Below are 21,668 nucleotides of genomic sequence, written 5' to 3'. Positions count from 1 at the left end.
AATAGCTCAGCTCACAAGTACGCATTTAGCAGAAGGCATGTGGTCTGACATTGAAGTTGGTCAATTACGTGAGATGGATAGTGTAGTCATAATTGCTTTCGGTAATTCATCTGGCATACACGGCTCTCTCTCTGTATCTCTCTTTCTCTCTCTCTCTCTTCATGTTGTGTTGCCTAAACTGTGATGTGGGACTTGATTGGGATGTTTCCTGTGCCAGGATCACATCTATAATGTGTCAGGCAACACCATGTCTCTGCACCTTCCACTGTCTGGAACGAGTGTCTGATTTATATTATTTTTATGCTGGACCTAGCACATCTTTATTTGACAGGGAGCTGAAATAAAGGCAGCCATGTCATAGAAGTTTAATGTTCTCTGACAAGGCAGTGACTGCTTTTCATTCCCATAATGTAGTTGAGAGCAGAGTTGTTTTGCTGCGCGCTGCTGTCTACTATGAATAATTCTGTGTCGTAACTGCTTTCAACATATCTTCCCCCGATTGCTGAATTATTTGGTTGGAAGAGCTCATTTGTTCATACTGCCTAGGGAATGGAAATTATGAATAATTTTGTTGATCGACATTCACCCACATAAATGAACACATCAATTTCAGATAAGAAGGAACAAAGCGTTACGCCCTGTATGGCAGCAGCTGGACCCGGTTTCCATGTGACTTCTGTGTTGATTTGCTTTCATAAGATTAGAGAATGATAGGGTAAATAAACCGTGATGACCCATTGAAAGCCAGATCCAATTTCTCTGAAATGGACTCACTGCTTTCAGCTAATTTCAGTTCCACGTAATTGCTGTTGACGGTATTTTCACTCAGCTTCATTGTAAGTAAAAGAGTATCTACTGATTAACGGTTGCTCATTATTCTCAGGGTATTACCTGCATCACCACACAGCCTGGATTCAAGCTGCAAGGACAAACTGCACCTTATGTTTCATTAACTCATCTGTTTCGCTGCTGCAACCATTCTGCAGATAGTAACTTAAAGGTGCCCTGTGGAGTTTTTCTCTGAACAAACTTTTCTTTTGACATTGTGTTTCTCACAGAAATGGATTGTGTGTATCCTGAAGGCCTTGTGTTTCCTTCACAATAAAACATTTACAAAGCGGCTTTTTCTCACGCTCGAGTCATGCATTATTACATACATGTTGACTTGCTGTAGGGCTTTGACGCTATTGAATCTGTTACCATTCAGCCCGCCTGCAGAGACGTAGTGTGTGGTCGGGGAGTGAGACACAGAGCAGCAGAAAGTGACGATGAATGAGTGGAGCAGCTAGAAGTAAGTTACCAGTCTGGCACTAAATGTATAACAAAAGTTACAGTGTGTCAGTTAGAAGATGCTGCAGCTTCTCAAGAACAAATCTCCTGTGTTATTTCCCAACTGCTAGAAAAGTGAAAAGGGTTAGCTGGAAGCTGAGCAGGTAAACAGGTTAGGTGCTGAGCAGCATAATGATTTTGCTCTGCTGTTCCTATGAGGGCCCCGGTGCAATAAAATCCCTTTCAGAAGCTTTGTAATCCAGTCTTGACCTAACCCTGACTTTAAGAGAGTTTGTAAAGAAATATCAAGTGAACAATCAATAATCAAGTGAGAATTCATCCTTTTTTAAAATATGTTTGAAAGCGCCATTATTGGTGTTAGCTGTTCACTAGTAACCCACTGATACTTTGGATTTAGTGTGTTGATCAGTCAGAAGCTGTGTCCCCGACTAGTCAACCAATCAGAGGCTGTGTTTGACCCTATAATAAAAGATGACAGCAGTATTGTGCTGATGTGGTTATTGTCACAGCTCAAACTTGCTGACTGTCTTCTTCTACCCAACCTTTGTTGGCACATTACCAGAGGTGGCAGAGGTAACTAAATACATTTACTCAAGTACTGTATTTAAGGACAATTTTGAGGTACGTGTACTTTACTTTCTGTATTTCCTTTTTATGTTGCTTACTATTTTTACTTCACTACATTTAGCTGCTAGCTTTAGTTACTTTTCAGGTAGAGAGTAACATGAAAAACATGATATATTTAAAGTGATTAGACTTTTTTTAATTTTATTAAACCATATAACAGTATATTAAATAATTAAAAATTAGCCCTATCTTTACGAAATGAAACTGAAAAACTACTTTTCCACCACTGCACATTACTGACACAGGTCTATCGATCAGTGAAACAGTGTGAGATGATGATCATGACTTTGCATTGTGTCGCCCACATGCACATGCAGGTGCGTCCTGTGTTTCATGCGTGGGGGCAAATTAAATGAGGACTCGCGTGTGTTAGCATATTTGCATTCAACTGTGTAATTATTATCCTTTCTTTCTGTGTCAGGGAGTTCAGAAATAGATTCCATGAATTCCAGCCAGTCATTATGTGCCACAGAACAACTGGTGTAACATGCTTAGCCTGTAAAACTGCCTTTAAAGATACTCTGGGAAATTATCCTTACAGGATGTCCTTTTAGTTTCAACAGATAAATATCAAAACTGCTGCTTTCAGAAATGGTCCGTGGCAGTTTCCCGGTGCTGTTCATGATAGTGTTCATTTATGGGAAACTTTGATGTGAGTGTAGGGCTTAAAAATCTGAAAATGTTATCTTTGCCAGGTAGCTGGAAAATAGGTGCCTGTAATGTGTGTTTATGCACCGCTGACAATCTGTCTCATTCTGCAGTGGACTCCCTTCCACTCAATAAAGGGCAAAGCACTTATGAGGAAGTATTCTAAAGGAATGTGTTCATTCCACAACATTTTTTCTGTGTTGGCTTTTTTCAGCACCTTTTATGAGTGAGCAGTGGCAGGATCAATTCTTGCAGACAACAATTTCTCGCCTATTACTGCACGTTTATCTGTGAAATTGATGTTGGGACAGATTTTGGCAGCAGGAGGAGAACAGTTGTGTGTGTGGTGGCCTATAAAGCACCAGGTACTCATTATTGGGTCAAATTCACCATTAAGTCTAGGGAGGGATTTGTCCAAATTAAGAGCTTTGTGATAACATTATAGAAGCAGAAAGCTCCAGCTTGTAGTCGTTCCTGGAGCAAGACAATTGCAGTGCAGATAAGTCATGACTGATGAGATAGCCGGTCATTCAGCCAGAATAATGAGCTCAATTTTTCCATAAGAGGAGCGCTATGCATACCTTACCAAATCAGTTTGCTGATTGGTGTCATGTTTTGAAAAAGTTATAAAAGAATACAGCACAGAAAATGTGTCCCTGGGGATAATCTCCTGCAAAAATCACCCATTTTATTGTTGCTCGCTTAGAAAAGCAAACACACTCTTTTTTTTTTCCCAGACTAAAAATATTTTATCACAATGTTTTGCCCTCTTGGCCCTCATGCAACACACCACGTTGTAAAAACTGAACCATAACTGATCTGCGTGGTAGCGGTGGTAACAAACAGTCTTGGAGGGCTTCCCCTCTTCCATCTGTGCGGTGGATCGTGTTTTGTGATCCGTCTTTCTTTCACCCCACTTCACCTTCAGTGCAAAGAGGAGGAGTACAATGAGTCGGAGGCTTTTTGTAGAGTGACGGGGATCACAGACTGTAATGTGTGCAGCCTCGGGCGTTGGCAGCTGTAGGACGAGGTTGTGGCTCAATTTCATGTGAGCGATGTGCAGCGGGAACATGATGAGGAAAATAGTGTGTTTGCAGAGTGTGTGCAGAGTTGACAGATGCATGGTCAATCTATTTTAAAATCACAACAAAAATGGAAGCGCATCTTTTTTTCGTTAGTGAAGGAAAATGTCATTTGAAAGGTAATGTCCTTACCAATATGGGACCATTATGTCCTCTTCACGTTTTCCTCAAAGTCACTTTCAGATTGCTGCTACTGTGCACCTTCGGGAGACCCTCATGACAGTCCATTAAATTGAAGTGCAGAAGGTTGGCTACCTGTCGCGGGTGCAGAGGCAGAGATGCCTGCTCCCTCTGTGCAGGGAGAAGACAGTGATGGAAATGTTTTAAAAGCAGACTTGTTCGGAAATTAAGAGAGTGCAGCTTCTTCAAATGGCCCCCGTGGTCCCTCTCCGGGGTCGGAGAGAAGCCTGTTTGGTATTTCTGTCCAGCAGCAGAGCTCCATCAGTGCTATAGGAGTAAAGAGGGGAGATAAAATTAGACGCCAGAGTTAAATCTTATTAGCTCCTGTCCCACTGGCAATCACCTTTTGCACCGTCTTCATTGTGCGTGTGTGTATGTGTGAGAGGGAGTTAACGAGAGGGAAGGTAGGATAAATGCAACAGGTTACTAATGAGATGTTATATTTGAAAGGAAGACTCTGACAGTTCCAGTACGTGTGTCCTTGCACTCTTTGTGTTTAAAGCACAGGTAGTCCTTTACCAGCTTTAACGAGCTGTTAACTTTATAGAAAAAGCTTCAGATTCAACTGTCAAATCTATCTTCTAGGAAGTTACCCTCTGTGTATGCCTCCTAAACTGGCATTAAAAATCTCCCTCGCTGTGCTCGGAGCCTCTCATGCGATCAGTTTTTAAAATGAAACACAGAAAATCAGGTGATGAGACCGAAAAATTTCACCCTAATCGTTTAATTCAGTGCTGTAATCTGCGGCTCTGCTCACACTTTGAGACTCGCTGCTGTATTAATATCACTGCTCATGCTTATTCATCAGCGCACATTAATTCTGTCCAGCCCAGGATTTTATGCAGCGTGCTTTCATGTCTACTTATATAATGGCGTTTATTCCAGCACTCCTGGCAGGGGGCCCTGGGGGCTGAGAAGCCGCTGAAATGCCAATGAATTCACGGTAAATCTTTTCTGTCTTTCCCATCACTGTCACTCCTTACTTATGAATCAAGAATAACTTGAAGGCAAACTGAGCCCATGGACATACTGTGTGCCATAAATATAAAATGTTTTGTGCTTTTTTTCATATCCGCATTCAATCCTTTTTCCACGACTTAAAAACTGATTTTCTACAGTCCCTTTAAAATGTTTGTTTGTTGCATGTTTTTGTTAGTTTAATCGTTGCAAGTGTGCACAATCTAAAAAAAACCCTCATCATTCTGCCACAGGCAATTATTGAGAATTTGAGGCTGTGGGCAGTGGATTTTTAGGGGGAGAAAGCAGGTCAACAATAAATGTCACATAGAAATGGTGGTCATCATCTGCATGCTGAAGATCTGAAGATTAATTTGAGATGCAGCAAGTTGTTCAACAACTGTGCGACCATTTCACAACATGAATAGACATGTTTCAGTGTTTGCTCTAGGATTTTTTTTCAAAGGGTTATTTGTCCCCTCGATGGTGTGTGTGTGTGTGTGTGTGTAAATATCAGTCAGCAATTTAGAAAGTATAAAAAATGACACTCGACTGCAAAACAGGTGTAGAACCAGGTTTTACTTTGTGTCAATGTAAATCTTTGTCTTGGGAGAAATAATTAATTTTGATATCAAATCAAAATTAAGGTTCCAACCAAATCATAATTTTTAATTTAAGGTAAAATGTTGCTGTATATTACAGCAGTGTTTTAAAGTTGATCAAAAGTATATATTTTTCACTGTATGAACTGTTAGAATGTTGAACAATTCCGTCAAAAAAAATATGGCATTGTTGTTGTTGGGGTTTTTTTTGTCATTTAAAGTCAAGTCAATTTTATTCATATAGCCCAGAATCACAAATCACGGATTTGTCTCAAAGGCCTTTACAGACTCTACATGGTAGGACACTCTCTGACCTTTGACCCTCACAGCTGCCAGGGAAAAACTTAAAAAAACTTAAATTTGTATTTATTTTAACATAACTTATTTCAGAAAACAACAGATGACAGTCAATGATGATATACATACAGTACAAACAAAAAACCAAAACAAACAGCTCGGCTAAAGCGGATTATGTTAACTGGGATTTATTTTAAAGCCCCACTTTGGGGTAAATTGGGAATTTCCTGAAAGCAGAATGTAAAAGTTTGCATAAGTGGGTAACTGATTAACTCCACAACAAACAAAACAAACCTCACCATCCTCGGTTTTAAAGAGTATATTTTCTCCTTTTTAAAGTTGATGTTGGTCATTTTTACTGTCGTGTTTAATACAGATTCACAGCCCAGATTAGATTTAGTATTCCCTCATGGTGTCAAAAGCAATCATACAGTTTCCACTCCCAGTGATAGAACTGCCTCCCTCGTGATAAAAACCTGCTTCCTCCCTGTCCCTCTTCAATTTCCTCCATCTTAGTTTAGCTGTCTTTCCTTTACACACACACACACACACACACACACACACACACACACACACACACACACAAACACAAACTGGGGTAACTAGCGATGAATTCCTCCACTAATGAGGATGAGCTCATCAAGGCATCTGCAGAGAGTCTGCGACGTGTTTGGAGAGATCATCTTTTAACCGTTCATATGACTCTAATGGGGAGACCTTTGATCCAGCAGGCTGATGATGAAAACTTGTTTGTTTCCATCTGTAAAATATTTATCAGACATGTGTGATAAGAGACTCTGTGACAGTGATTACACAGCAGACCATTGGGCTATTAATGATGGATCGTCTTTGAAAGCCCATATGTTAGGAATTTATTTTTTTTTATTTGATGAAAATCTCAGATTTGCACAATGAAATTAAATCTCTCTGCTGCTCTTAACTCTCTGTAAATATGTGGGGATTTCTTGCAAAGTAGGCCACAGACAATGGAGTCATTGCATAAGTCAGGTTATCCACACTGTGTTAATAAATATTGTTTTATTGTTTTTAATCCAAGAAAATATATTTAATTGATGATAGAAAATACATACATACTTGGGTGAATGTTCTATTTTTTATAATTTTCTATATTTTTTCTTTATTTTTTTTACATTATCTCATTAAAACCCTGTTAATATTCCAACAGCCTGCCACAAATCTCTACTTTACATAACATGCAATTTAAGGCAAAAACCACATAGTTTATCTCATGCATCAAAATTAAGTCCTATTTCCACCTACTGTAATTGAATATTTGTGCACACTGCCGTCCCTAAACAGGCTTTGAATTACATATATTTGGTATCACTGGAAAGTGGAGACTCTTGTGGATTCAGTGAGCCCAGTTTTCTTCATGTGGGATAATATTAGTCATCAGTAGTAGTCAGTTCATTGCAGTGACAGCATTTCTTGAGTCTAGACCTCAGTGTATAAAATGAGCTGCTGTGACCTGTAGGATAATCACAGCCTCATGAAACTTTACAACCATAAACTAGAGACCTGGAGCATTCAGAGGATGTGCAGCTTCCCTAGGGTTAGGGTTACATTGACAATAATTACTGTTTGAATAACAGTAATGGTCGTCATCCAATCGCTGAAAATACTGAAGTCTCCAAAATGTCCAAAGTTTTTTTTAACCCAAATCACAGCATGGATTCTTCTATGTTGTTCCAGGTCTTGGCATATTGATGTAATATTCTGGAGGGTTTTGACCTTTTTTATCCATTCTCGATATGAATAAAATTGCATAATTCAGCACCAAATGAGTGTAACAAATGATATCAACCCAAAAATTGCTGCAACAAGTTATGAGACATCGTTGAGCTGGAAATGGCCTTCAGAAAGCCAAACATTAATGTTCTGAACCCTTATACGCCTTAATAGATTAATTAAGTCATGTTTATTGCATATTTTTGACCAGAACAACTTGACACACAGTGCTGAGCTGCATCTCAAATTAATCTTCAGGTTCACAGCTTTCAGATGATGTACATCACTTTTATGTGGCATTTATTGTTAAAACAACCCCCAATTCTCAGTAAGAGGTTAGATAAGAGGTTCATTGTTATTATGTGGTTAAGTAAACTTGAATTTAAAGTAAAATATATATTTTTATTAATATATTTAAGTTCAGACTGATATTTCTTCAGTGACGGATAGTTGGTTTGTTTTTCACACAAGTTTAGCATTTGTACTTGGCTAAATGACTCATTGAGTAGTAATTTCGCTCCATTATTTAAGGTTGAAAGGTTTAATGCATCAACTCCCTTTTGAGGAGCACGCCAGTTAGATGATCTGTCATTCTCTTCACACGTTCTGCCTGAAGACTTTCCCTGATGAAGGACATTGCATTGGATTAGCACTGTGGCTTTTCAAAGTGTGCAAAGGCACTGCAGCGGCCTGGGAAGGTGATTACAGAGAAATAAATTACAGAGTTTTTAAATATTAATGAGAATAAAATGTTGCTTGCAGAGTAATGAGCACCACAGTAACACACAGGGAGAGGCGAGCTGTGGCACAAACATGAATGTTCTGTGTGTTTTTGACTGAGTGAGTAAAGAAAAAACAAGTGCTGCGGATGACTCACATCTTACACTTGACGGTTCTGTTAATAGTGAGGACTGTTGGCTGTTGGACAGGCAGATTCAAGAGGAAAAGCCCACGTTATGTGCATACTTGATTTGTTTTCGTTTTCAGAGGAAACACGATAAATATCAACACCAGCTAACTAATTCTTTGGAAGCAACATCAGTTATAGTCAGGCTTTTCCTTTCCAAAAAAAATGGTGCCCTAGTGTCCACATGTCCCGGAAGATAGTGGGAGAAATTCTGGTATATTGTTATCTGTGTTTGTTGAGCTTAAAAAACAACTGATAGACAGACTAACGGTAAACAGAAACCCTGGTTACAGGAAACACAGGGGTGTTTTTTTGGCCGTTTTTTTCTTAGTTCTGTTTTGCTTTTTTCAGCACATCCTCACCTATGTGGTATGAAAATTAATATTTCCCATTGACTAACTGGTTCAACATTTTGAATCTCCAAAAACCCCATAAAATCTGATTTTTAATATTATGTTTACTTTTATAGCATAAACATGCTCAATAAGAAATTGAAAATGCTGCAAATGTGAACAAATGCAGCAAATATGACGATAATGAGGAAAACATCTAATTCAATATTTTATAGTAAATATAACCCTAACCCTGTTAAGCTAACAGCCCTGCAGCTGTTCTGCTATGACACTGTAAACTTTTTACACGCTCATCCACTCAATAAAGCAGAGGTGTGCTGCAGTGGACGAGCCGTTGTACTAATGCAAAGACCCAAGGAGGATGGAGCATAAAACACATTTTTTAATTTATCCTTTATTTATTTCTCGAGGAATCATTGAGGGCAACCCCTCATTTACAATGATGTTGAGCACAGAAGAAAACATAACAAAAGAACAAACAACAACAGACAAAACATTTGAAAACAGTTGCAGTGAATGGCAGAGTTATTGGTTTTCATAGTTTTAAACTGGCCCAAACTGAAAGCAGTTTTTCCAAATTCAGTATTAGGAATAGGATCATTGAGCATTAAGCAATCGCTAGAGCGTGTTGGATCATGACTATGTGACCAGTTTAATAAAGTGCTGAGGTATGGTGGCATGTCACCTATCAAGAGTTTATGAATGAAAAGAAACCAGTGCTTGTCTCGTCTCATAGATAAAGGTGCCCATCCCACCTTGACCTTATTGACCCGTAACCTGGAGCTGCTCACAACCTGAACTAGTAATAACCAGTAAGGTCGGGCTCTAGGTTCTGCCTTATGATTTTTTCTTTGTTGTGACAGCTTTAAAAACATTGTCATGTACATGCAGCGTTTGGTAGGCAAATGCAGTTCAGTAGTGGGACAGAAACTCAATCTATATTTTTATAGTAAATATATTTGACCTTATCTCCAGTCTTACTTGGCTGATCATCATCAAACAAAAACTGGCATGGAGGGTAAAGCCAGTTCTTTAGAGGGAAGTTGACTGCAGGGCTCGACAATGCTCAGTATTTATGTTACGATGTCATGAAGAAGTTGCGGTTTGAGCACACCGGTTTGATCATGGTCTCCAGATGGTTAAAAGTGAAATAACATTTTCAAAGTCACAGGTCTTATTGGACTTCGGCCAAATTGCGTTTTGTAGCTGAGTAATGATTCTTCCTTTGAAGAATGGATATGATGTCAACTGCACTAAATGAAGCTACTCGATTGATGGCTGTCTTTCTTCTTCCAACAGCTCTGTCTGATGTCATGTAAATTGTATTTCAAATGATTTAGGGCCTCGGATCATAGAAAGTCAATCAGTGTAGCAGCGCCACAATCAACTTTTACATCTCTTTGTTGTGCTGAAATGAAGTTGCTGAAAATGATTCACTCTTTTGCAAATACGACCCAAGTGGAGCATCGACCCACTCACAACAACAACACACCAGATTTCTGCCTTTGTAGCAAAATGTTGTAGAGTTCCCCCGTGATCACAGTTGGCTCTTGTCTAAAGGAGCACGTCTCTGTTCTGAGAGCTTATTTTCAGAAACACCTCTCAGACTGAGGTCAGACCGACTCAGTCAGGAACCCTTTCACTGCACCACCTGCTGATTGCAGCTCCGCTCGGGACAGGCCGACTCTCCGAGATGACATCTGACTCCCCCCTCTTAGGCTAAAGTTCACATCTCACACAGTTGGTCAGTTCTGCTCCAGCGGGAGATCGAGCGAGCGAGTTCGATCACAGGATGAAGGGCCATAACTATTCTTTCCCTTTTACTGCATCGATATGTTTTTTTCTTTTGTCAAAGATGGATATGGGGGGAAGAATCATTTGAGGCTAATTAGCTAAAGGGAAAATATCCATAATCATGACAGAATATCCATGACTTAGCTAATCAGGTCATGTTGTCTTTTTATAGCAGTGGGATGCAACAGAGCGCAGAGTGATTGCCTGTCTACTTCTCAAAAGTATTGACTTTTCTGTAATTGATTATGACGACTCTGTACAACTGCGGTCACTGTGTTGGAACGTCTACATAGCTGCGTATGTGTGCTGTCTTCTGACTTTACCCTCGCAGCACCATAAAGACCTCGCTGTGAAGAGTTAGTCATCTGAGGACAGCTCTCATCGACCGGGAGCTAACAGCCCTGCAGCAGTTCTGCTATGACACTGTAAACTTTTTACACGCTCGTCCACTCCATAAAGCAGAGGTGTGCTGCAGTGGACGGGCCAAATGCAAAGACCCAAGGAGGATGGAGCATAAAACAAATGATATGCTGTTTTTTTTTTATTTAATTGTGATCTTTACCATGAATATAAGCAGTATTTATCCTGGCGCAGCACTGACATTTACTGTGTACTAACAAGTTAATAAGTAGTAAAAGTGTCATGGGGTTTGCCAGCGTTGCATCACACACAGTCTGATGTCTGTCAACAGTACAGCACCAACAGTGTTGCCAACAAGTAAACAACGTGTTTCCCCGAAATGATGAAACAAACCTGAAACGGGGATAATAATCTGTCAGGGTTTCATGGAATATAACTGATAAAGATGTGTGTAACACCCCCCCGAACACACACACACACACACACACACACACACACATACACATACACATACACGTGCACACGCACATGTGCACACACATTCCATCTTTTCAAAACCAGCACCAGTCAGGTTATTGACCCGTGACCTGGAGCTTCTCACAACCTGACCTTGTAATAACCAGTAGGGTCTGGCCTCTAGGTTCTGCCTTGTTTTGGTCTTTTTTACTGTGTTTGACAAACCAGAACAGGTTGGATGCATGTTGTGCCACTTTGTAAAAACATTGTCATGTACACGCAGCGTTTGGTAGGCAAGTGCAGTTCAGTTGTTGGACAGAAAACAGTGAAAACGTTTCGATGAATCGGTGGAAGAGCTTCACAGCAGAGTGGGAGGCCGACAGATGGAGCAAAAACAGAGATAATGAAGCACTTCTGTTCGTGCCTTCCTGCTTTTTTCTGTGGAATCTTACTCAAAATGTTACGTGCTTCAAAAACAATATTTCCCGTCTCAACTTAAATTCAATGTCCCATTTATAATAATGACAATATATTTTATGTATAGAGCGCTATTCAGGATACTCAAAGACACTTAACAGATTTGTAAGCACAATTTAAAAAAACAGTTTAAAGGACAGTCAGAAAGGACACAGAGATATAACACAAGATAAATAGAACAGTCAAACATTAAAAGCCATTTTGAATAAGTGAGTTTTTTGAAGGTGGGCAGGTCAGTACAGTCACAGATGTGTTGTGGCAGGGAGTTCCAGAGGGTGGGAGCAGTGGAGGAGAACTACTCAGTCTCCCCAGGTCTGATGCTTGGTGTGTGGTAGTAGAGAGAAGAGGTTTGCATCAAAGGAACAGAGTTTGCAGGAGGGGGTGTGGTAGTGGAGCAGGTGGGGTAGATAGGAGGGGTCCAGGTGAAGGAGGGCTCTGTGGGTGAGGAGGAGAACTTTGAAGTGGATGTGTTGTTCGATGGGGAGCCAGTGGAGGTTCTGGAGGACAGGGGTGATGGGTGAGCAGACGGGTAACAGAGTTCTGGATGTATTGTATGTAACTTCTGTTCTAAATACACGTCCTGCATTTTCAATGGTGGCGTCCTCTCCATGTTGTGTTTCTTTACCTCGAGAGCTTGGATTACTTGGATTACTTGGATTTTGTACGGCCTTCTGAGCAGTGCCTGAACGTTAGTTCAGGAACTTGAAGGCCATTTCTCCAGTTTACGTTTTCAAAACACTCAACACAATGAGGGAAAATTAAGTTTAAAACTGTTTCTTGAGTCCCTATTCATGAAAAAGTAAAGAAACCGAAGCCTCTGGCTCACATTTTTTTCCTGAATGCGTGGCAAGAACAAGGTCAGTGGAAGGAGGAGAGGGAGAAGTGGTACTTAAGGGTTTTGCTAAACGAGAGAGGTCCGCCTGCACGCTTTGCAACTCTTCAATCTTGACCTGAGGGGTAAGGTTAATTCATCTGGGAGCCACGACAGTGCGGAAATGGAGACTGTGGGACTGATAGCAAGGTTGCAGAAATGGGAAAGCTAATCATTGGCAAACAGCCGAGCACAATGTAATCTGATGTAAGCAGAGGAATTCATTTTCTGTGCAGATCAACAAGATGGAATGCTACGGAGACTAAAGGAGATTTCATATCGTCAACTGAAGGACAAATCTGACGGATCGGTTATTACATAGTCAAAGAAAACAGTGTGTAGGTGTATAAAAGATGCATTCAAAGGCTTATGATGTCTATTTTATTTTCTGGTGATGGAGACGTGATAATCACATGATGCTCAGTGAACTCCAGAGAAGAAAATAGAGGCTTTTGTGCACTGCAAGCCTCAGCTACAAAACAGTGAACAAAGTCCTCTACTGTATGTTATTGGGGCTTAAACTGAGCTGAATTATGGTCATTCTAATCACAATGTCAACTTTCTGCACCTCCCCTGAAGCTATTGAAGTCATCGGGGTATTTCCCAGCCGTCCTCTCTACTCAAAGGCACCATATTTCACCATCCTATTTCATCCACTTGTTTTTGTCAACACCATTTAATGGACTAATCTAACTTCTTCGGAACAATCGAGGTAAACGGCGGCCTGCGCCAAGAATCATAATCTGTATTTACTGTATAAACACAGTGGAGGAATGTGGCCGGCAGCTTGATGAGAATGGACAGTGTGTTGATAAATAAGGTAGCGTGAGTTTGCCTTATAAGGCTTTATGATGAAGTAGTTTATTCCTGCATGATTTGGATCTATTTTGACTGCTCTTCACATTCACCTGTGTACACCACTGCAGTGTGAAGGCTACCAAAGTTGTTGATTTAGCGTAGGTTCTATCAAGCACACACATAACAGATGCCAAATAAAAAGTAAAGGCTAATGAGTAAAGGAGAGACAGAATGACTGCTGTGCCACGGATAAAGAAAGGGGGGAAACAATGGGGAGAAAGCATGTAATGACTAAATGTAGTTTGGCAGAAAGACAGATCAGCTGTGCAAATCCATTTTTCAGGTGCACGGGGGGCGATCGGTCCGCTCTGCCCTGCTTAACAGAAAGTGCCGGTTGCGTCCAGCTGTCTCTGTGGCGGTCTGTGCCCCCGTCCTGCCCATTCACCGCACTGAGTAATTAGACTCTGCAGCCTCATTATATAAACAAGTTGCTGAACTATTTTAGGAGGCTATTTCACCCTGTGCCTGCGTAACTCTCATTTTCTCAATTTATCTCAACCCACTGGTGCACAAACAAAATATGGTAATGCCCCACATCCCGATGCCCCTAAATCAAAAACAGTTAAACGTCCAAACTGAAAGGAAATGTGTCATGATGGATGTGAAATGTGTCGTGATTGATGTGTCTGCCGTTTAACTGCAATAATGGCCTCCTCTTCAGAGGAATTTCCAAGAATCCACAGGGTTCCCTCTTGACATTCACGGCTCCATATGGAAAACAGTTTCATATCACTTTATTGCAGCCCCCAAGCCTCTTTTCCACTTTGTCTCCAGACATTGTTTGGCTCTTTGTAAAACATAATTGTGTCAACAGTCACTAGAGATGAGACACCAGACCTTTTGATAAGTGCTTTCCCACAAGGTAAATTTGGCAAGCGGAGTGGGAGCAAACATGCAAACAAACCAGCAGACAGTAATTTTCCACTGTCTGTTACCGCGCATTTTAATGAGGTTGATGGATTAATGAGTCACTTCAGTAATAGGCCACTCGGAGAGCACCGGTTAAGCCTGTTCTGCTCTATCAGTGCCCAGCATATCGCATCAGTAATGGTCACTCCCAAGTCCTGAGCCGTCTGTTTCCACATCCTTTTTCCACCTAAACGTCTTTGTCGTGAATTGTACTTTTTTCCAGTGGAAAGCAGTTAAGTCCCACTGAAACATTGTAGTCCTGAGATTCAGTGGTGGAAAAGATAAACTCTTAAGTGCTGTTGCTGATCTTGTGATTGAACTGCGAGGTAGAAACTCAAAGTGTGTTTGTGCATACGTTTGACACAGTCGAGCTGTTTTTAATGTGAGGTGACCTCTGACCCTGGATGTGCATATCTCTGCATAAAAGCATATGTGCGGGCGTCTATCTTGGAACAAATCTCTGTCCAGCTTCAGACTGCATGCACGGCCCTGAATGTGTGCTTGCAGGGAGCTTGTTGTGGTTGTTACAAGTGGTTGTGAGTGTTTACATTTCCTTATATATCCTATAAAGTCTGAAATGGACTTTTTCAAATAAGTGTAGGCGTGCAGAAAGTAGTCAGCCTTCAAGGAAGTCATCACTCACTGTTGGACAAGCTTTCAGTACTTTCTTTCATCATCAATATGTGATGCACATTGCAAAGCATTTCAGAGTTTCTAATTAAGTTTATACTATACCTACATTTCCTCATGGGATAATGATTTCCTACACTACTGAGCATTACTTCTGACAACCTCCAGATGCTTGCGAGCTTGCCACATTTTTCTGATCGCTCTATTTCAAAGCAAACATTGCAAATCGCACAAAAAGTAAATTAGTAAGTTTAACAAAAACCCGGCATGCGTTGTGGCTGCATCACAATCTGTTGATGCTGCTGCTGCCGTTGGACATATTGGGGTCAGTGTCCTCTCCGGTGAATTGCATCTTGTAATTTGTAACAGAATGATGAGTTTCGAATGAAGTTGTTTCTCTTTGATTTTAATTTTTTATTTTTTATTCTGTCAAACTGCGTCATTGCCGCCCTGGAAAACTGACACTTAGTTGTGCTTGGCAGTGATTGGGCGCTCTGCGAGGGGCTCCCTGAAAGGTCTTCAGACTCATTAATTGAAGTGATCAGAATATGAAATCAAATGGCACTTGGAGAGGGCAGACCCCCACCAAGGCCAATTACTCATTCACATGCTCCTCAGGTGGTCCCATTTCCCGAGCTGGGAGGTCGTTCTTGGTTGTGTTCATGACCTTTAAGTTGTACCATGGAAACAACATGGACCCAACAAAAAAAAATGTGTTTTATTGCTCAGAGCAGCAAAGGAAACGGAGCTATTAATTGTAGTTGAGAAAACTAATTTTAAGGATTCCAGATGCCGTAATGCAGCACAAATGCTCGACCAGGCAATGTTAATGAAAGTGAAAACTAATTTGTGCATGCGCCCTGTGATTCAGGTCCACTCCAAAATGTAATTTTTTTCTTTGGCTCATGCTACACCCTTCCATCCAGTTTCATGAAACTTGGACCTGTAGCTTTTCAGTAATCCCGCTGACAAACAGAGAAAAATAACACTGAAAACATGACCTCCTTGGTGCAGGTAAAAACATATATGTATAAAACCTGTAGAAATTGGCTACATTAAAGTATTCCAAGTGAAATACATATATTCTCTATAAGAGTGGATGTCATCTCTCATAAAAAACGCCTCAGATCAACAAAATAATCCCATAAATACAAGATGCATCAACAGCAGTCGCTCTGAGCTGTGCTAAATCATCCATCAAGGCTTTGTTTTAAAGTATATCTTTTCACTGGTGTTAGCATTATTTCGTGTTGCTTAATGGACCCTGCCACTCTTTGATCAGTGTCCCACCTCCCAGGCTCTTATCTGGACCAACACAATGGACCCACTACCTCCTCTTCCTCAGAGAAGTGGCTGTGGGCTCAGCTAATGCCTTCGGATGTCAGCGTTTATCCTCTTTTTATATCCTGCATTTTCTTTCGGGCCTTGTTCTTTAATGGTTTTACTCACTCAGTCATTCTCACACACACATACGCACAGACTTGTGGTTGTGGTGGTGGTTCCAACTCTGAGCTGAATATCACTGTAAAGTGTGTCTCCCCTCTTGGTTATTGCCTCCCTATTGTCCACTGGCTTTGTGTTCGGGGGCTTTTTGTGTCCGCCTGGCTGGAATCGGCCTGTTTACTGTGATTAAATGGGAGCAGAGGAGGTTGGGGGACTGAACCGTGACTTTTTTTATAGTGAAGGAATGCAGTACACACTGCAGTACCTTCAACCTTTTACTGGGACACAAATCGTTCCAATCAGTTGATAAAATATGAACAGATTTTTCTCCTTTTTTAATATACGTTTATGCTGCTCATAATTATTTTTTACCTACATTTCAAATCTATGCGCTGTTGTAATTTTATGACTCGGTTTAACAGTTTTCCCCTCATTTACTCTTTGAGTGAAATCATTAATTAACTCTTGAGAGCATATGGAGCTGTTAACACCACCTGAGCACCTCGTAGAAGTTTGATTGGTCGGCTGCTAAACACATTGTTTTACTCTGAATGTAGAAACGTTCATTTGGATTCATGTTTTCCATCATCTAGATTCTGGTTGCAAATAATGTTTTTTCCCCTCTATATTTTTATGGTTTTCTTTTACGACAGAATAATGTATTTTAAAATGTATAATCACCTAAAATAATTTAAAACAACAATCCAGCAACAGGTCACTTAATCGTTTGACAGAAAATTAATTGGAAACTATTTTGGTAGTCAAAAAATTTGTTTTAGCAATTTTTGAAACAAAAAAGCGGCAAAAATTAGCTAGTTTCATATGAGAATTTGGTGCTTTTATTTGTCATAAATGATTATAAACTGAAAAGATTTGGATATTTGAACTGTTGTGTAAAAAAAAAAAACACCATTTGAAGGTGCCACCTTGGGCTTTTCACAGTACATTTTACACTATTTCCTGCCATTTTATTGGCAATTAATTGGGAAAATAATGGGCAGATTAATCGATAGTGAATGCATGTAGCACAAAAAATATATAATAATAATAAAACAAAAAATATATACATACTGTACTGTGCAAAAGTTTTAGGCAGGTGTGAAAAATGCTGTAAAGTAAGATTGCTTTTAAAAATAGAAATTTTAATAGTTTATTTTGATCAATTAAAAAAATGCAAAGTGAGTGAACAGAAGAATAATCTAAATCAAATCAATATTTTGGATGACCACCCTTTGCCTTCAAACCAGCATCAATTCTTCTAGACATTTTCTCACACTTAAGACTTTTTCACAGTTCTGTATATGAAAAAAATGATATAAAATACATAGATAATACACACTCAAATCAATATAACTCATGTTGGAGGAAAAAAAAAAGGAGCAGGGAGAAGTTTTCACTTATTTGTTCCTACCCCTTTTTTCACCAATTCATCGTGTATTGCAACTAAATATAATATAATTAGAATAATTGTTTGTTGCAGTCCTAGTAGAAAAGCAAGCATAATCTCACATATGAGAGGCTGAAACCAGCAACTGTTGTCTTGTACTTTAATAAATAATTAAAATTATTAATGGGTTATCACGTTGTATTCTCTGTCAATCAGTTAATGTGCTAATTGTTTGCTCTGAAGCCGCTCGGCTGTGATGTGGAGTGCTTCTCTTCGCTCGGACAACATGTTCTTTGAAGTAAAGCGTGACGCTGCCCGCTGCTCTATTAATGACCTTGATTACACAGCGGTAATAACTGGACTGAGCACAGAGGATTATGGGTCATATATTGGGTTTCCCACAGGGGAATTTGTGAGTTAGTGTGGTGGTACCGGGAGTAGGGAGAGGGTTATTTGGAATGAAAATGGAAATGGGCTCCTCTAATTGTGAGCCCATTAGCCTCAGTTGGCACCTGAAAATGCAGAGAAAAATGATTTGCAGCCGCGAGGAAGGGGAGAGATTTGTTAACCTCTTAGCACCTGAGTGAAAGTTTGCTACAGAGAGGACAGAGCAATCCAAATATTAAGGTTTTGTGGTAAATAATGTGATTCTTTTTAAAATCTTTGCTGGTGCTTTTGGTCAGTTGATGCTGTGGTTAACACTGCTAGGGTCCTAATGGAATAAATTCATAAATAATGGATTTACTGTATGCATCTATTTATTATTTATTACATGTTTGGATCCAGACATGGATATTTGCCCAACTTCACTGTGTAACGAGCGTGAAGGTCAGAACTCTACATGCATATTTCTGGCTCTCCATTTTTATTGCATCATGAGTTGAGCATCCAAACTGAATTCAGACATCTACCAAGACAGGTTTTGTGTATCTCTGAAAGTGGTTTAGTGGGAGCACGATCACAGTCAGTGAAGTTATTATCAGACATGCAGGTATTATCGGATCACGGATTCAAATGTCCCAGTGTGATAACTGATCATATCTCTTTGTCTTTTCAGGTATTTGGTGATTATTATCACTTCCGGCATCGTCGAGTGGTGAAGAGATCGCTGTCGGATCACAGGGGGACACAAGTCCGTCTACAAAAAGATCCCAAGGTAAGACGTTTATTTCAGGGGTCACGATTGTGTCTGTGTCTGTGTGTGTCTGTGTGTGTCTGTGTGTGTGTGTGTGTGTGTGTGTGTGTGTCTGTGTCTGTGTGTGTCTGTGTGTGTGTGTGTGTGTGTGTGTGTGTGTGTGTCTGTGTGTCTGTGTGGACCTGGATCAGGTTTATTGATGTTTCGGGGGGCGCAGTTGCTTTATTTGCAGTGTCATCCGTGAGTGGTGGCTGCGGTGTCACCATGGTCACACCTCTTTTCTTGCCGTTTGGAAGGAAAATGGTGCTGACTCAGTGTGTGGATTGTTTTTTATTTATTCAGAGATTATTTGCACAAAATCAAGGTCACATTATTTTGGCAAATGCAAAAACCTGCAGAAAATCTTACAAATAGAGCACTACTACTTGCATTTGATGAGGCTTTGAAAGAGGTTTTTCTGCATAAAGGACTTCGCATTATGTTCTCCTTTTAGTAGCGACTTGAATTGATAAGATTCATTGATGCCATTGCCATTATTGATTCTGTATTCAGTATGATAAGAAAGGGATTGGGTTTACTGTCTTTTAGCATCAATGCAACTATTTTATCATCTCTGAGTCTGAACACAGTGTAGAAATAATACAGAAAACAATATATTAATTCAGAAAACATGCCACCATTGATAAAAGGATCAAATAAGCTTGGAGGCATTTGATTAGGATGAATCAGATAATTTGGAACCAGTTTTCTGTTTCAGTCCCTTACTGTGAGTCCATATTACCCCTTTTCAACCAAGGCAGTTCAAGGGCCCGTTTGGAGCTGGTGCCTGCGTTTGGACAGTCAAAGAACTGTGTCTTGGCCAGGAAATGTGGTTCCAGAGTCTTTGCTGGTCTTAAACCAAGAACTTCTTAAGTCAAAAACGTTGCGATCGCTATTTTTTTTTAAAGACACAGAGCTAATGGACTCAAAATGCTTTAATGCCCTATTAAAGTAATTATAATGCTTTTATGCTGGTTGGCCTTAGCATTTCTGGGAAAGCAGAGATGTATACAGACTTAAACAGTGACGTAATGACGTGGCTCTCTCTCTGTGAAGGTTCGGAAGTTGAACCAACTGCGAACCAGCGCTAGAACTAGACTTGCATTGGACGAAAATGGGTATATTTGATCCTAAAACCAATAACGCAAATATATATTAACTCATTATATGAATGTTCAGTATTATTGCCATGTGTTCATCCATCACTATTATAAAGTATCAAGCTCTTTATTGGAAATGATATACGACTCATTCATCATTGAAACTTTCAGAAGGCAGTTGCATCCATGGTTGCATGTATGATGAAACTCTCTTTCCGTCTCTAATTTGATTGATTATTTGAGGCTAATTATTCACTCAGTCAGTGCACTTGCTTGCTGTTATTGTGTGTGTAGGATCAGAAGCACAGTGGGAACAAAGAGGATACAATAAGCCAACAGCCACGGGGCAAAGAACCAAACCTTAGTCCTCATTTCTCACCTTCTTCTTAATGGCTGTCTCAGATGAGCCGCGGCGTCCACACCGCCTGTTTCTCTTTCACTGTGTGAGTGTTCAGGGGTGAGCTGCTGCTGCTCCCCAGACACACACACTCCTCTGTGAAACTGCTTCGTCCTCCTTGACTGATCTAAATTGAAATTTTTTACCTTCCTGTTTTTTTTCTCGCTGTTTTGCTAGAGAGTTTGAGGTGAGTTTAAAAATGAGTCTGTGTCCTACCCCGTTGGGAAGGACAAAGGGAAGAGTGTGAAATTAACATTCACAGCAGTGGGAATTCAAGGCAGTGTGTGCTGGAGAGAGAAGATGTATGAATACTTTTTAAAGAATTTTCTGTCAGCCTCCATCCTCTGAACGTACTCAGAAAAATTGACTGACTGAATATAAAAACCTTAGAAGTAAATAGGGTAGTTTTAACGCCTGATTACCTTTGTTTTTGCCTTAATTAACTACTTAAAATGTTAAATAGCTCATCAAATTAAATGCACTTGAAGAGACAGCATCCAGAGGGCTAAAAATATTAAGATTTAAAAGTTGAGATAAGCAAAGTAACCGTTATTTAGAAAACACTTTTTTTTCCCAACTTATTTGTCTACAACTAAGTTATTTTTAAAACTGGTTAATCTGACCAATGTGATGTCATCAAATGTCCTGTTTTGTCCAAAAAAAAAATAAAATAAAATAAAATAATTAATTTGTTAACACCTTAGGACAAGGAATAGTGTACATTTTCAAATTTGGGAAGTTAAAAAAGAGAAAAAAATGTATATTACTTTAAGTTGCAAATAGTTTTGCATAAAGGCCTTTGTTATCCAAAGCACTTTATAATTAAATTTAACAAGTCAGAATGTGAATATCAAATTAATTTCTGCTGCACAGTGAACATATTATATAACGGTGTTTCCAGCAAAAAGAAAAACAAAGTCTGAGGCACAAAAATAGGATCATTTTTATTTTTTAATTGGTAACCTTTAATTTTGAACACATGTGAAAAGAATTTAAAAAGTATCTAAGTTCAGATACTTTTACCTAACTTGACTTCAGTGGTTTCCTCTAATATTTAGTGTTGTGTTTTCTATATTATCTGTGGACGGTGTTGCCCTGTTTTTGTTCCGTCAGGAGGGTT

General features: G+C 39.7%; 1 protein-coding gene across 3 annotated transcripts in view; it reads left to right on the top strand.

Annotated features, from left to right (window-relative positions):
• LOC131983224 (furin-1-like) overlaps window positions 1–21,668 on the top strand; it is a 111,379-nt gene that overhangs the window by 37,178 nt on the left and 52,533 nt on the right. For all 3 annotated transcript variants that reach the window (XM_059347922.1, XM_059347904.1, XM_059347913.1), the window contains exon 3: window positions 18,935–19,033. In XM_059347922.1, the coding sequence (XP_059203905.1) occupies window positions 18,935–19,033 (99 nt within the window). The remainder of the gene's footprint in view (window positions 1–18,934; window positions 19,034–21,668) is intronic.

Source organism: Centropristis striata, chromosome 2 (genome assembly GCF_030273125.1).
Source record: "Centropristis striata isolate RG_2023a ecotype Rhode Island chromosome 2, C.striata_1.0, whole genome shotgun sequence".
NCBI classification, from domain to species: Eukaryota; Metazoa; Chordata; class Actinopteri; order Perciformes; family Serranidae; genus Centropristis; species Centropristis striata.
Note: the sequence above shows the minus strand (reverse complement) of the source record. Positions and strands in the feature narration are given on the sequence as shown.